We start from the raw sequence: 15,513 nt of genomic DNA on the forward strand, positions 1-15,513 counted from the left end.
CTAGCTGAGCCTCGCCAGGCCTGCATCTACCGACACACATCTAGATGAAAGCCTCACCCACTCCTTAAGCTTTTTTCCGCCTCTCCACCCATAAAACATCCTTCAACTAGCAATATTTGCATATACACAGGCATATCTTAAATATCTGCCACCCAAAGCCTGAGGGTTCTTTTCAGTTTGGGTCCCATTCAATTACAAACATGTTTTCATTTAAAAATCTTGAAATTCTAAGGTATTGCTCAAAGAGGTTGTGGCAATGGAAACCCTTCTTAATAAGACCGTGTGTAATAACAGCTCAGCTGACCCCATTTCTTCATACTTCACCACCTCACTCCATATTCCTAACTTCCAAAAATCCTAAGGAAAGGGGTGAATAACTGCATTTGCAAGTTAGGTAGTACTACATGTAAAAGATAGAACAAAATAAACTCAGAATGTAGAAATTATTATCATGTAAAAGAACCAATGATTGCCACAGAACTCATCAAACCACGTGCTCCAGGACAATGAGCCTGGGGCTGCACCCTGCCTGAGCTGTAGACACCCTGCTGCCCTTCTTCAGGGGAAGCCAGGGCTCCAGCTAAGCCTGCACATTTCACGGCATTCAGAAATTGTCAGTGGGGACCAGCACCACCACCGAGGAAAAGAGAAAGAGGACTATGACAAATTGAGCACACCCCCGCACCTCCCCGGAACACACACAGCTGATGATCTTGGTAACCAGGTGCGAAACCAGATGAGCGTTTAAAAGGAGAGATGCGAGATGCCGAGATGCACAGCTGAGCTTCGCACAGAGAGGAAGCCATCTGAGAACCGCGTTCATTCCCTGCACATTCCTCCTGAGCCTGATACATTTAACTGCCATCTCTGGACACGGGAGACAGCCACACCACCACCCAACCCAAAGCCCCTGCACCTGTGGGGGCGCCCACTTGTCGGTACCTTTCTCTCCCGGAAGCCTGGGGTTCTCCTTGTGCCCCAGTCCCGCCGCACTGGGACACCAATCAGCACCTGGGGCTGCAGGGCCAGAGCAGTAGGAGGAGGAAACCACCGGCAGAGAAAAGGCTCACAGCTGGAGAGAAGGCAGCAGGCAGCGGGGCTCTCGCTCGGGGGAGGGGCAGGCTGCTCACCACCATACAAGAGGCAAAACCAACAGCTCCGGACCCCAAGAAGCAAGGATGGATTGTGCTCTTGTGGCAGGAAGAATACTTTGATTTAAAAATAAACATCATGCCATCTAGGTGACAAAGCACGCCGACTGCTCCTGGCAGCGCTCTCCTCAGTCCTGTGTGGGCTCACTGGTGAATGAAAAATACATGTGGGCAAATGAGAGGCAAAAACAAAGGAGAAAAAGAAACAGGCGCCCATCTTCAAAGCCAGGTAGGTCTGACTTGGGATTCTCCAAGCTGAATTTGCACAAAAGGTGGATTCTGTCCTTTAGCAAATGAAATGCGTGTTTCTTTAGCAAAAAAGGAAGATCTTTAATATGTATGACTGCCTTTAAATGTGGGGGCTGCCAGAGCAGGTTCACAAACTAGCCTCCCTATAACTGAAGAATGATTTAAAGACAAAAGGCTCAAGTTCACAGCAGCATAATGGAAAAAGTACTGAGCACCCGAACAAAAGGATGTCCTAAAATCACAGAGAAGGGCAGAGCGAGGAAGAAAGAAAACCCAAAGACAGAAGAGAATCGCTAAGCTGCCTAGGACAGCACTACCTGACAGCAATGGTGTTCTGGCCACAAGCAGAGCTGAGTCGGGTCCTTGAGAAGGGTGCCTTATTCCTGCCCCATGCACCTCTCATCACCGTGTCATAAATAACAGGCCACCATCTGCCATAAGGGAGCCTTCTGCACCAGAAAGACACGGGCAGAATAGGTGCTGAAGGTCAGGAGGCTAACATCATTAAGGGGGAGAGGGCGCCCTTGAGGAAAGGGAGCGGTGAGATGTCCACGGTCACTGAGATGCTGCCAACAGTTGCTGTGGACTGTGGCACGTGGCTCAGAGCAGTGAACATACACTCGGACGCGGTAGTTTTGTCAATCCAGGGTTTCAACAAGAGCTCCTTCACTGTCCCCTAATTCAAGGCAAGGCATCCTCTGCAGAAAAAGCTGGCCTCGGGTCTTGGTGACATTTGACCCCTGATTCTAACCTGCAACTCTAGGACTCAACTGAGGAGGCAAAATGTGTATCGCCTTGAACCATGTGTTCTATAGACCTTAACCTGAAGTTGAGTGTTAACAGTTAAATAAATAAATAGGCATAAGTGACATGGCTGGGACCAGATCTATGGTCTCTGGGTACATCTTTCCTTGTCTGTCGTTATTTGGAACACTGCAGTTGAGCATTATTTACAAGATCCAGACAGTTGAGAAAGAGAAACATGGCAGCATGTGCCTTTCATGGGTGACCATGGCCCCCCTGCACCATCTGCAGACTGTGCATGTGAGCCTTGAGGACACAGCAGCATCCCCTGAGTGAGGATGGCGCAGGGATAGAAGGCTGAGTGCACAGGACGTTGCGAGTGTATGTGGGTAGGCGTGGCCACATGCAGCCCCAGGCTGGGTCCCCCAGTAGGGAGACGACACTTCCATCTGGCTATCCGTGCACCCCGCCATGGTAATGTCCAATCATTCCGGGATCCAGCAGGCTACACCGATCAGCTGGAGTCCCTGAGACAGTTCAAAAAGGTCTGGGCCCCTAAGGTTGACCCACACCAAGACTGCATTCAGGAGGCTCCCTAGAAGCACATCAAAAACAGAGGGGGAATAAGGCTCTCCTTAATGATACAAGTCAACTTTGCTGGTAGCCAGAACACCACTGCTGTGTCGGGCCGCGCTGTCCCAGGCAGCTTAGCGATTCTCTTCTGTTCACTTATGTCTGCCTTTGGGTTTTCCTTTGCTCGCTCCCTGAGCCACCCCCTCCTTCCTCCTTTCTCTACCATTTCTGAAAGTGGTAGAGATTTTCAGCTTGCGATGAATGGGCAGTTACAATGGAAACAGAATAGTCGAGGACCAACCTCGCCTTCATCCCATGGAAACTGCCCTCCCTGGAACACCGAGTGGCCAGTGTCAGCTGACCCTGGTTCTCCCTGATCGTGTGTGTGTGTGGAGGGCGGCGTCGGGAGAGCTGAGCAAACAGCTCTCACAGGAGGTGACATGCCAGTTCCGGCCAGATGAAGGAAGGAGCACAGCCCAGCTAAGGCTGACCAGCACACAGCCAGGCCTCTGTGGCTGCTCTGAGGCAAGGTCCTGGAGGTCAAGGCAGAGTGGGGGCGGGGGGGCCGAGCCTGCCGGGCGGGGCTCAGCGGGGCAGGCTCACCTGGGCGCGCGGTGGCTCCGGGGGAAGTGGCTGGACGACGGGACGCCAGGTGCGAGGACCAGACGCGTTGTTCCCCTCAGGACCTCCCCGGGCGGGCGAGGACCTCTTCCCGGGTGGCGCTGGCCTTCCCCGTGCTCGCTGTCCGCAGGCCGGGGCTGCGTGTGCGCCAGGAAAGCCAGGGCGGCGCTGGGGGCCCGGGACCTGCGGCGGCCGTGCCCACCTGTGTCGGCCGTCCCCGGCCTCTGGGACGGCGGCGCCCGGGGGGCGGCGGGGCGAGGCCCGGGCCGGCTCTGCCCGCAGCCCCGCGACAAGCGCTCCTCTCACCTCAGGGGCCCGGGGCCGGCGCCCGCGGACCCACCTCAGCTGACCCTCCTCTACCGACCCTCCTCTACCGACCCTCCTCAACAGCAAGGCGGGCGCGCGTCGCAGGCCGCGAGGCGGCGGCCTGGCCCTCCCCGCGCCCCGCTGCCCCCCACTCCCCTCGGGGGGACGCCCGCGCGACCGCGAGGCGCGGGGGAGGCCGCGCGGGGGGGACACGCGGCGCGGACACGCGCGGGCGCCCCCGCAGAGCGCGCGCCCGCCGCTGCGCCCGCGACCCCGCGCCGCTCGCTGGGCGCTCCCCCGCCCCCACACCCGCCCGCCCCCACACCTCTTCCCCAGCCCTCCCCACCCCTCCCCCCAGAAGTGCGCCCGCGCCCAGTCAGGCGCCCCTTCCCCGCTCCCCTCAGCCACACGGCGCCCCTCCCCCACCGCGACCCCGACCCCGACCCCACTCACCGAGCAGCCCCGGGAGCGGCCGGGTGCGGGGCGCGGGCGCGGGCGCGGGGGCGACGGGCGGGGCGCGCGGCAGCAGCAGCAGCAGCAGGAGCGCGAGCGGCGGCCCCATGTCGGCGGCACTCAGTCCATGGCGGCCGCTCCTCCCCGCGCTCCCGGCGCTGCCGTGGCTTCAGCACCGGACAGCGCCGCCGGCCCCGCCCCCGGCACGCCCGGCCCCGCCCCTCGATGCTTGGTCCCGCCCCTCGATGCTTAGTCCCGCCCCGACACGCCCGGCCCCGCCCCGCCCCGCCCCGGGCCCTCCAGCTGCCCGCGCTCCCGGACCCTGGCTCGAGAAGGGGTGCCTGAGACGAGCTCCGAGCTCCGGGCCGCCTGCGCCTCCTCGCTGCGTCTCCCGGCCTGCAGGGACCCCGTCCCCCTCATACCCCACGATGGGGCCTGAGTCGGAGCGCCTGCAGCACGGGCAGCGCGGGCCTGCCCGGAAGGGGGCCGGGGTTCATGAGGAGGGGCGCCGTGTAGGGGTTGTGGGGGTCCTCAGCCTGGGACTGAGAGGCCATGGGAGCCTAACCTGGGGGTCAGCGGGGACGGGCCCGCGGCCCCGGAAGCCGCGCCCGTCCGCCAGGTCGGGATTCCACAGCAGGAACCCGGCCCGAGGTGGAGTCTCCGGAGGCTCTTCCCTCCTCCCTGCACCCTGCCGCCACTGGCCGCTGTCGGGGTCCGGAGGGGGCGCTGGGGACCGTGTGTTCCTCCCCAGGAGACTTTTTCTCTCTAAAGACCTGGGCACCGCGTGTGGGGGTTCCTTCAGCGGATGGGGGCTCTGTGTGTGTGTCACAGAGAAGTGAGGTGTGTGCGTGAGTGTGTTTGTGTCTGTGTGGCAGAGAGAAGTGAGTTGTGTGTGTGAGTGTGTGCCTGTGTGTGTGAGACAGAGGTGGGCTGTGTGTGTGTGTATGTGTCTGTGTGTCAGAGAGAAGTGAGTGTGTGTGTGAGAGGTAGGGTGTGTGTATGTGTGTGTGTCTGTGTGAGAGAGGTGGGCTGTGTATGTGTGTGTGCGTGTCAGACAGAAGTGAGGTGTGTGCATGCATGTGTGTGAGAGAGGTGGACTGTGTGCATGCGTGTGTGGGTGTGAGAGAGGTCGGCTATGCGTGTGTGTCTCTGTTAGAGATGTTGGCTTTGTGCATGCATGTGTGTGTGTGTGTGTGAGAGAGGTGGGCTGTATGCATGCGTGTGTGTGTGTGTGAGAGAGAGAGAGAGGTGGGCTGTGTACGTGTGTGTCAGAGAGAAGTGAGGTGTGTGCACGCATGTGTGTGTGTGAGGTGGGCTGTGTGCATGCATGTTTGTGTGTGTATGTGCGAGAGGTGGGCTGTGCATGTGTGTCTATGTGTGTGTTAGAGAGGTTGGCTTTGTGCGTGCACGTGTGTGTGTGTGTGAGAGAGGTGGGCTGTATGCATGCGTGTGTGTGTGTGTGTGTGAGAGAGAGAGGTGGGCTGTGTGCGTATCTGTGTGTGTCAGCAGTGAGGTGAGTGCGTGTGTGTATGTGTCAGAAGTGAGGTGTGTGCGTACGTGTGTGTCTGTGTCAGAAGCGAGGTGTGTGTGTACATGCGTGTCTGTGTATGTCAGAAGTGAGGTGTGTGCATGTCTGTGTGTACTAAGGTGTGTGCATGCGTGTGTCTGTGTGTGTCAGCAGTGAGGTGTGTGCGTGTCTGTGTGTGTCAGCAGTGAGGTGTGTGCATGCGTGTCTGCATGTGTACTCAGTGAGGTGTGTGTGTGCGTGCGTGTGGCTGACTGTCCTCACACCCTGCCCGCTCGGCCCCCGGCATCCTTGGCTCCCTGGCTTGGCCTGGGTCAGCTGTGCCAAGCTCCAGGAATGGCAGTCCCAGCAACAGTCAGAGGGCAAGGCCCCCGAAATGGAGCGTGGGGACCGGACCCACAGGGGGGACCGCAGGGAAGCTGCAGTCACAGCCCACAGACAGAGGCGTGGACCCACCAGACGGCGGGGATCTAAGGAGGCAGACGGTGCCAGGCCCTGCCTCACCTGGCATCAGCTGCACTCTTCCACTGGGAGCAGGACAGAGGAAGCTCCCGGGGCAGGAGGGGACCTGAGGCAGGAGGGGGGAAGGAAACCTCGCATGGAAACAGGGCCGGCCCCCAGGCAGCCCGACTTCCCGCGGGCGGCACAGCTGTGCACAGCCCTTTCTGGGATGCCACTGGGGAGGTGGTCACGAGAGGAAGCCCGTGCTGGGCCCTGACACGTAGGGGCGAGTGTGCACACAGGAGCACGGATGCGTGTGGGTACAGCCGAGGATACGGTGTGTGAGCACACTTCAGTGCTGTCAACGGTGCACACGCGCGGATCTGTCCACTGTGTGTGCGGCACACACCCACACGCGTGCTTGCTTCCTGAGCCCCTTGGGCAGGGTGGGTGTCTTCCACGTGCACTCACGCTTTGTGCCTTTCCCGCTGACACACCGGCCGGGGCCTGTGTATGACCCGGTCCAAGGCTGCACAGTAAGAACACAGTTGTGGTCACAGGTCAAGGAATGACTCTCCCAACATTTTCAAGGCCCCTGAGGCACATGTCCCTTCAGGTCTTCTGCCCACCCGAGGAGGAAGCAGAGGGGGACTCCCCCCACGAGGGGGGCTCAGACCCTGGCCCCGCAGCCTTGGCACTGCCGAGTGGAGACAGAGGAGACGGCTGGGAAACCCGTCAGCCAGCGCTCTGGACTTGCTCGGAGCCGACCAGCCTAACCATGATGTCTTATTGGCTCCAGAAAGCTGTCAGGATGGGGAGCTGGGCCTCTTGTTCTCTGTGTGGAGAACATGGCCCAGCTGTGGGGGATCCACCAGGACGGTAGCATGGGAGCCTCTGGGAGGCGGGCTCCTTCGTGGAGCCCAGGCCCTCAGCCAGGTCAGCAGCACCGACGGGGTCTTCCCTTGCATCGGCAGGTGCCCGGCATGCTAGGCTGGGATGCCCACTGGGTTGCTACTCAGCCAGGACCCATCTCCAAAGCAACAGCTATGGGGTGGGCTTCCAGGAAGCAGACAACCCACGTGTTGGTGGGCGCCTGAAACAGGACTGACAGACAACCCCAAGTTACTTGTCTTAGTTTGGCCGCCACTCTGGTCAGCCGTGATGGAACTTGAACTGTTGACTGATTCGGTCAAAACTGCCATTGGCCATTTCCAGCTGGCAGGTCTTTATTGCACAAACACAGCCCGGGTCTGTCTGAACCGCGAACCCAGTGTGAGTCATCAGATGGTCCTGGTTCCAGCAGGAGAGAAGTTGGGCTGCCAGACCCCCAGGAGATACGCCTCTAACGGGCCCGCAGCTGCCAGCCCGTGACCCCCTTAGAGCCCCATGAGGCGGGGGGAGCACTCCCCATCCTGCTGCTGCAGAGGCTGCCCAGCTCAGCTCAGGATGGGCCACCACTGCCTGCCCCCGAGTGCGCTCTCATCCTGCCCAGGGGACAGCTCTGTCCCACGGAGTCCTGCCGGCTCCAGGGCACAGCCCAGAGTGGGAGACAGGACCTGCACCCCAAAGCTCAGAGCAATCGGGGTGAGCACGAGAGGGCTGGGCACTTAGAAGATTCTGGAGCCCCGCAGGTGGATGCAGCAAGAAGGGCCTCCAGCTGGGAGAGACGAAGCCCCAGTGAAGGGACCTGCCTTTACTCCATGTGTGATGATGGGTGGGAGGCCTTCTGTGAGTGGGTGGGCAGGAAATGAGCGGGGTGGACTGGCAGGAAGTGTCTTCATCCCGTCCTGCTCACCTACATACTGTGGTCACACGCGTGAGCGTAGTGTTCAGTGTTCAAATCCTGCTCACCCACATACTGTGGTCACACGCGTGAGCGTAGTGTTCAGTGTTCAAATCCTGCTCACCCACATATTGTGGTCACACGCGTGAGCGTAGTGTTCAGCGTTCAAATCCTGCTCACCCACATGCTGTTGTCACATGTGTGCGTGAGTGAACAGTGTTCAGTGTTGTGAGTGTTAAACCCGCTCCTCTCGTGAAGCCTCAGGCTCCCTATCTGAGACCCTCCCTGTCTTCCATGCACACATATAGCAATTTCTCTAGGGTGTATGCCTACATCAGAATTTTCTGAACTATTTTGACCCAATAAAAACTGAATTATATTTTTCCACAAATTGCATTACTTCACACATTGTTTCACACAAAAGAAAACCTGACTGAAGGCTTACATGTGAATTAAAAAGCAAATTAACTTCTTCCCACTAAGAAAACAAACACCAAGGTCCCTTTTAGAGTTCAGTGCTACAAAAATCCCAGGAACTACTTCTCATCTTGCACAAACTCTCCCAGGAATAAAGACAGAACACTCCTCAGTTCACTTTATGAGGCTTGACTCTTCTAGAAACTAAATCAAGGGCGAAAAAGAAAAGAAAGGCCATTCACCAATATAAACCATGGCTTAGTTAAGCAGCAAAGGTGTTCAGGGTCTCATGTTCAGAGTTAGCTGCGACAAGCAGCCCGCCTCAGCCTGCAGACGCCCCGCAGGGAGGCCTCCCCTCAGCGCCATCGCTGCACAGGCCGTTCTTGGAGGGACAGAGGCCCTGTGCCATCGGAACTGCCCGCCTTCCTCCTGGGGCTGAGAGCGAACGTGCGTGCGTTCAACGCAGCGCCCAGGATGCAGGCTGCTGGCCTTGGACCGAGCCAGGGCTATCGGGATCTGAACGTGGAGACCCCAGTAACGGGGGCGCAGAGACGAAGTCAGCGGGACGCAGCCAGGGCGGCTCTTGGCTCAGCAGTCAGGCTGGATGACTGGGTCCGTGTGCCGTGCGCACAGCCTCAGGGCCTCGTCCATGCCCGGGGGCAGGGGGCGGCTGTGTCAGGCCCCAGGGTGGCCTCCTCCCCACACCCACCCGGCCCCGCCATGGGTCTCACCGCTGCCCCTGGCGGAGGGCCAGGCCCGGCCCAGAGCGCAGCCCTGGTCCCTGGAGGGAAGACACGCACTAGTGTTCATCAATCAAGTACACAAACAGGTGTTGCCACCACTTTATTACTCAGAGTCTGCAAGCAATATGATACATGAAAGTCATTTTTACAACAATCGGGCTTGCTAGAAAATTGTCTTTTCTTCATGCAATGGGGGTTCTGCACCAGAGACACCTAGACCTGTTAAATGAAACGTATCCTTCGTGCAGGCGCTCCACACAAATGTCAAGACCTTTGAGGTCTCCACTCACACCCACCCCAAAGCAGCCCTGCCTCTTCTCTATTATGTGGGTTGTTAACGTTAAAAAACTAGAAAAATACAGTCATCTCACTTTCTGTAGAGTCCTTTTCCTCTATTTTTACATGACCAAGACATTGGCTTGGTTATGAATTCAAAAGTGCTCCCAAAGTCCTTGATGAGGATTCGTAGAGAAACCTGAAACACAGAAAGAGAGAGTCAGCGATGGAAACGCGGCCTCACGTTCGCCAGGCGGGTGCGCGACAGTCTGCAGCACACAAAGGGGACGGGAGCGGCCAGGGCCCCGCAGCAGGCGGAGTAAGACCCGCCTCACAGATGCGGGGCGGCCAGGTGCCGGGACAGACGGAGCACCTCACAGGGCCCGTGCTCGCCCCAGGACAGACGGAGGACACAGCACCTCACAGGGTCCATACTCGCCCCAGGACAGACAGACAGACAGAGCACCCTCACAGGGCCCGTGCTTGCCCCAGGACAGACAGACAGAACACCTCACAGGGCCCATGCTCGCCCCAGGACAGACGGAAGACAGAGCACCTCACAGGGCCCACGCTCGCCCCAGGACAGACGGAGGACAGAGCACCTCACAGGGTCCATACTCACCCCAGGACAGACAGACAGACAGAGCACCCTCACAGGGCCCGTGCTCGCCCCAGGACAGATGGACAGACAGAGCATCCTCACAGGGCCCGCACTCAACCCAGGACAGACAGACGGACAGAGCACCCTCACAGGGCCCATACTCGCCCCAGGACAGACAGACGGACAGAGCACCCTCACAGGGCCCGTGCTCAACCCAGGACAGACAAACGGACAGAGCACCCTCACAGGGCCCGTGCTCAACCCAGGACAGACAAACGGACAGAGCACCCTCACAGGGCCCATACTCGCCCCAGGACAGACAGAGCACCCTCACAGGGCCCGTGCTCAACCCAGGACAGACAAACGGACAGAGCACCCTCACAGGGCCCATACTCACCCCAGGACAGACAGAGCACCCTCACAGGGCCCGTGCTCACCCCAGGACAGACAGACAGAGCACCTCACAGGGCCCGTGCTCGCCCCAGGACAGACGGACAGACAGAGCACCCTCACAGGGTCCATGCTCAACCCAGGACAGACGGACAGGCAAACAGAGCACCTCACAGGGCCCATACTTGCCCCAGGACAGACAGACAGACAGAGCACCCTCACAGGGCCCGTGCTCACCCCAGGACAGATGGACAGGCAGACAGAGCACCTCACAGGGCCCGTGCTCGCCCCAGGACAGACGGACAGGCAGACAGAGCACCCTCACAGGGCCCGTGCTCGCCCCAGGATAGACGGAGCACCTCACAGCACCCGCGCTTGCCACAGGACAGATAGACAGAGCACCTCACAGGGCCCGTGCTCACCCCAGGACAGACGGACAGGCAGAGCACCTCACAGGGCCCGCGCTCGCCAGTGCGCTGCCTCCGTCCGGCACAAGGCCGCGCCCTGGCCCCAGGAGGCCCCGCTCAGGGTGCTGACACGCTCAGGCGAGCGGTGCGGCCTGGGCGCCCCTCCCACACCCAGTCAGCGGCCCGCTGAGCACCAGTGGACGAGGCCCACTTCCCCAACAGCGCATGACACGCACCATTTCCTCTATCACCCGCGACCCGCACACCCCTCACCTCCCACCCCTGCACCCCCGTCCCCGGTGACGCTGGGGGCTCATAGATGCGAGGCAGCTTGTCAGCCCCTCACCTTGCTTCTCCCTTCCCTGAGCTCCTTCAGAGGGTGTGGGCCAGCCAACCTCTGCTTCCCTGCTGAGACGAGGCACGGTCTGGGCCCCAAATGGCCTCAGCTTATTCCCTCTTCGGCCTGGAGCTGTCACAGGCACTCGGGCCTGCCCGAGTCTTGCCTCGAACAGTATCAAGACAGGCTCAGAGTAACTGGGCATTTTCTAGTAGCCACATTCAGAGAGATTAGGAGAAATCAGGTGAAATTCGAGAAATACAGGTGGCCCGTGAACAACACAGGGGTTTGGAATGCCAACCCTCTGCGAAGTGGAAAATCTGAATATAACTTAGCTCTCTGAGAACACGGCTCCCACATGCACAGATTCAGCCAGCCAGGGCAGGGTAGTCCCAGAGTAAAAGTTTACCCCTGGAGCTGCCTGCATACAAGTGGGCTCACACAGTGAGGACCTGTGCTGTCCAACAGCCAGCAGTGTATTTTACCTGACTCCATACACCGAAGGAAGTCGACCTGTAATCAACACAGCGTCGCCAACGCAGCTCAGGGCCCCTGCACACCAGCAGCGGAGCCTGTGCGTTTCCACAGCAGGGCCACATCTCGAGTAAGACTCACGTGTCCCAGTTTTCACAAGGGGCCACGTAGAGGCCAACATAAAAGTTTTTAAGACGTTTCTTTGTCTCAAAATTCAGGGATTTGGTTCAGACTCAGGTGTGACGTTGTAGCAGAGCGCTGCCCTCGCACATGGTCACTGCTGCGTGCCGTCACCACCCCCATCACCCAGCAAGTGGGCATGCCACCACTGGCGGTCCCACTCAGCCACTGGGCAGTGCCGCAGCGGCTCTGCCCACAGCAATCACCTGCCAATGACCAATGGTGAGCCGTCCTGCTCAGCCACGGGTTGGCACCACGGTGATTCCCTTAAGGCACCACCTGTCCGTGAGTGACTATTAGAGCCGATTCAACCAGCTGTCGATGGTGGCTGTTGGGTGGCAAGCGAGGCAAGAGGCGGGCCCCGGCCTTGTCCCTGGTGCCCCGGCTCACCCCACCTTGGACCAGCAGGTTATCTGGGGCTCCAGAGCCCTTGCCAAGGACCCCCGCCGGCCGTGGCCCAGACCTCAGGGCAGTGGTGAGCCTCGCCCCACGCCTGTGTCTGCACCCTCACAGCGGCAGTGGTCTGCATGGATGCAGTCTGCAGGAACTGCCCCCCATCGCCCCCCGTTTCAGCCACCTGAGGAGTCGAGTGTCAGTTGGGTCCCGAGTGCCTGGCTGTCTCGGGGATGAGAGCTGAGCAGGGTCTGGGGATGGCCCAGCCCTGACGGAGCCGCCAGCTGAGCCCTGCTCCTCAGCCAGGACTGTGCCCTCAGAGGGTGACATGTGTGTCCTGGGACCATGCCTTTTCTTGTCAGAACAGAGAAGAACATTCGTGAGGTGGAGATTTACAGGAACCTTGTTACCTGACCATGACCCGACCTCAAGGACAAAGGATCTGACACCAAGAAGGCTGCCACAACCAACCACACCCCCCCTCAGCTTGCCTAGAAAAGGGCTTTGCTGACAGGTTTTGGGGAGTCTGGTGTTTCTAAGGCACGAGCCACGCACCTCCTTGTGTGGCCCCGCAGTAATCCTTTCTCTGCCCTCCACGCTGACGCTTCGGTACGGCTCGGCCGCACTGTGCATGGGCACGTGGACTTGTGTTACGGTCATTTTTTCCTCCAGTCCCGTCTAAAGCTTAGTTACAGAAACAACAGCAAAAAAGAACCTCTACAAGTACGTGTGTCTTTAGCCATGAAACTCTCTCCCCACGGTGGCTGCACGGCGGCCTCCCCTAGGACCCTCCTCTGCAGCGGTGTCTGTCCTGCTCCGGGTTGCCCTGCATGGAGGCCGTTTGGACCCCCGAGGAGCTGAGGCTCTGGTTCATCAGCTGTGTTTCCAATGAAGGGCTTTTAGTTTGGGCTGCACCTGGTCTTTTCTTTAAAGACTCCTATCGGTGTCTGGCTGGCCCAGCCCTGCTGCCTCACCGATGGCTGCCTGCCTGTCTCTCTCACTCTCCGCCACTGCACACGTGCCGTCACGTGTGTCTGCGCCCCGGGACGCCATGGGGTGTGGAGACAGCAGGCAGTGGGCAGCATGGAGCCCGCAGAAACCGCCAGCACAGCAGCGCACAGGCGTCTGCTCCCTCCCGCCTGGCTCTCCCGGCAGGTGAGGCTCTGAAAGTGCAACAGGACAGCACCCAACGGACCAGTCAACAAAACACTGACCCCCCTGCAGAGACGGCTGGTGTGTCTGCTTAGAAAGCACTCACTTCCCCATTAACGCCCCACTGCCTTAAGCTCTAACTGGACCAAAGGGCTCCTAGAGCCTTGAAGGCAAACCTGCCTTAACGTCTCTATTTGACAAAAATAAATAATATTTAAAAATATAGTCTTAAATCTTAATTGCATATCTTCCATTACATTGATCTTTATGTTTTGGTTTTTAGGTTCTTCTTTTCCCTCAAACACTGGTTTTTCTACAGTGTGCTTCTTGAATATTTAAGAAGGAAGCCAGTATTTCAGCCTCTACCTATTTGCTTTTTTAGGACATTTCCGCCTTAAAGGGAAGAATTCTTTCTTGCCATCTGTGTATCAGCTCAGCAGAGAAAACTGCATGTAGTTCTAGAAACAATGAATAAACAAAACATGACATTTTGTTGTTTAGTCACTGACTCCAACTGACTCATGACTCTTGTCAAGGGCTCAGCCATTAGCCCTCTAAATATTACATGCCTGTTTTTAAATTCTATGAATATTCTTTTCTTTTCCATAGAGTAAGTTCTGAACTTCTAGGGCCTTTTTTCTGTCAACGTTAACTAATAACACAATCCAAGTACTAGCCTTGAATGCCTGTGCAAGTGCAAATGTCCCGCAGAGCCGTTCATACCATATTATTCAAAAAAACTGTCCTTACAGAAGGTATTTCTAACAAAGAAATCCTGTAAGAGGCTCACATTTCTGAGGTTATGACTATGTCCTATGACAATTACTTGTCATTATCTGGTTTGTAATTCTCACAGCCTTATTGAATATCTGCACTGCCCAGTTGTCGACAGCCATACCACCCGCAACATGCCCGATCTTGTCTGATCTCGGAAGCTAAGCAGGGTCAGGCCTGGTTGGTACTTGGATAGGGGATCACCTGGGAATACCGGGTGCTGTAGGCTTTTTGCCTCCCTCTCCTGACTTCCCAGGCGGCTCAGTGGTAAAGAATCTGCCTGTCAATGCAAGAGACACAGGTTTGAACCCTGAGTCAGGAAGATCCCCTGGAGAAGGAAACGACAACCAATTCTTGCCCGGGAAATCCCATGGACAGAGGAGCCTGGTGGGCTACAGTCCATGGGGTCGTAAAGGAGTCAGACACGACTGAGCAAGTAAATGGTGACAGTGTTTTCAGAAACACACACACACTCTTCAGTTTCCTCCAAATCAGAAGCTCACATTCCTCTTCCCCACAGACGCAGAAATAAAACAGGTTCATAAAACCTAGAGTCTGCTGGTTTCTCCCTCAAAGATCCTTCTTAAACTGCACAGGAAACAGTCAACAGTCTCCAGAATAAAGCATGTAGCTCAACGCGTGTGCTTGGTGCAAGACCAAGGACACTCCAGCCCCCTCCTCCAGGGCCTGGCTGCCTGTCACCGAGGCATGGCACCAAGCAGGTCAGCAGGGCCACTGGAGGGCTCCCCACAAGGCCCTGCCTTCACCGGGAGGCCGGACCGCAGAGGTGGCACTGCAGCCCCGGCCCTCCGGGCCCTCCACGGTGCCTGCTGGCTGGGGTAGCGCGTGGGCGCAGTGAGGCTCGCTTGGCCCGGCAGCTCTCAGCACCGCTGTGTGCACGAGCCCCCTGAGCTCCCAGGGACCAGATGGGCAGCGTGCCCCCAGGAGGCCTCAGGGCTTCTCCCTCCCGGGAGTGAGGGTCAGCCTCGGGCTGCAAGTCCTCCCCCGTGGGAGCATAGCTCCTCCATGCTTCAGCGTTCACTATAACCCTCACCAGCTCCAACCCATCACACCGACACCCTGACAGGAACCCGACTTGGCGCTCAGGCTGTCCTGTCACTGTGGGGTTTCTACCTCCTTAAAACACCACTAGCACTCTGAACATGTTCACCAGACGAGGCTGGGGAGCCGTCTTAATAGCTAACAGAATGGATTCTATGGAGAAAAGCATGCTAGAGAAAAAGCATGAGAAATAGCTAGAGAAAAGCATGCTAGAGAAAAAGATGGACCTCTCGTACAAGTGAAAGGGTCAATTCATCAAGAAGATATAGTAGTTCTAAATTCACATGCTCCTAATATCAGGATAACAAAATATATAAAGTAAAACCCCTCTATCAAAAACAGACAGACAGATCCAGCAAGCAGAATATCAGTAAAGACAGAGATGAACTCACCACCGCCAACAGGATATAACTGCCATTTAGACATGCCTTCACCCAACAACAGTAAAACATGCGTTCTTC

The 15,513-nt window shown here is 57.7% G+C and overlaps 2 protein-coding genes, 1 long non-coding RNA gene and 1 pseudogene across 7 annotated transcripts in view; 1 reads left to right on the forward strand and 3 right to left on the reverse strand.

Moving 5' to 3' along the window:
• The window catches only part of LOC133246713 (uncharacterized), a 37,698-nt gene extending 33,622 nt beyond the window's left edge, over positions 1-4,076 (reverse strand). Inside the window, exon 1 of the long non-coding RNA XR_009736124.1 lies at positions 3,321-4,076. This is a non-coding gene — a long non-coding RNA (uncharacterized LOC133246713). The remainder of the gene's footprint in view (positions 1-3,320) is intronic.
• PTPRN2 (protein tyrosine phosphatase receptor type N2) overlaps positions 1-4,288 on the reverse strand; it is a 599,207-nt gene extending 594,919 nt beyond the window's left edge. Inside the window, exon 1 of one of the 3 annotated variants that reach the window (XM_061415339.1) lies at positions 4,098-4,288. In XM_061415339.1, the coding sequence (XP_061271323.1) occupies positions 4,098-4,206 (109 nt within the window). In that variant the 5' untranslated portion in view covers positions 4,207-4,288. The remainder of the gene's footprint in view (positions 1-4,097) is intronic. The other 2 variants (XM_061415340.1, XM_061415341.1) reach the window with 2 other exon arrangements.
• A 4,788-nt stretch (positions 4,289-9,076) lies between these two features.
• NCAPG2 (non-SMC condensin II complex subunit G2) overlaps positions 9,077-15,513 on the reverse strand; it is a 72,612-nt gene continuing 66,175 nt past the window's right edge. For all 3 annotated transcript variants that reach the window (XM_061415346.1, XM_061415347.1, XM_061415345.1), the window contains one exon: positions 9,077-9,481. In XM_061415346.1, coding sequence (XP_061271330.1) covers positions 9,430-9,481 — 52 coding nt within the window. In that variant the 3' untranslated portion in view covers positions 9,077-9,429. The remainder of the gene's footprint in view (positions 9,482-15,513) is intronic.
• LOC133246978 (5S ribosomal RNA) lies at positions 14,101-14,219 on the forward strand (annotated as a pseudogene).

This window comes from Bos javanicus, chromosome 4 (genome assembly GCF_032452875.1).
Source record: "Bos javanicus breed banteng chromosome 4, ARS-OSU_banteng_1.0, whole genome shotgun sequence".
In the NCBI taxonomy this organism is placed as follows: domain Eukaryota; kingdom Metazoa; phylum Chordata; class Mammalia; order Artiodactyla; family Bovidae; genus Bos; species Bos javanicus.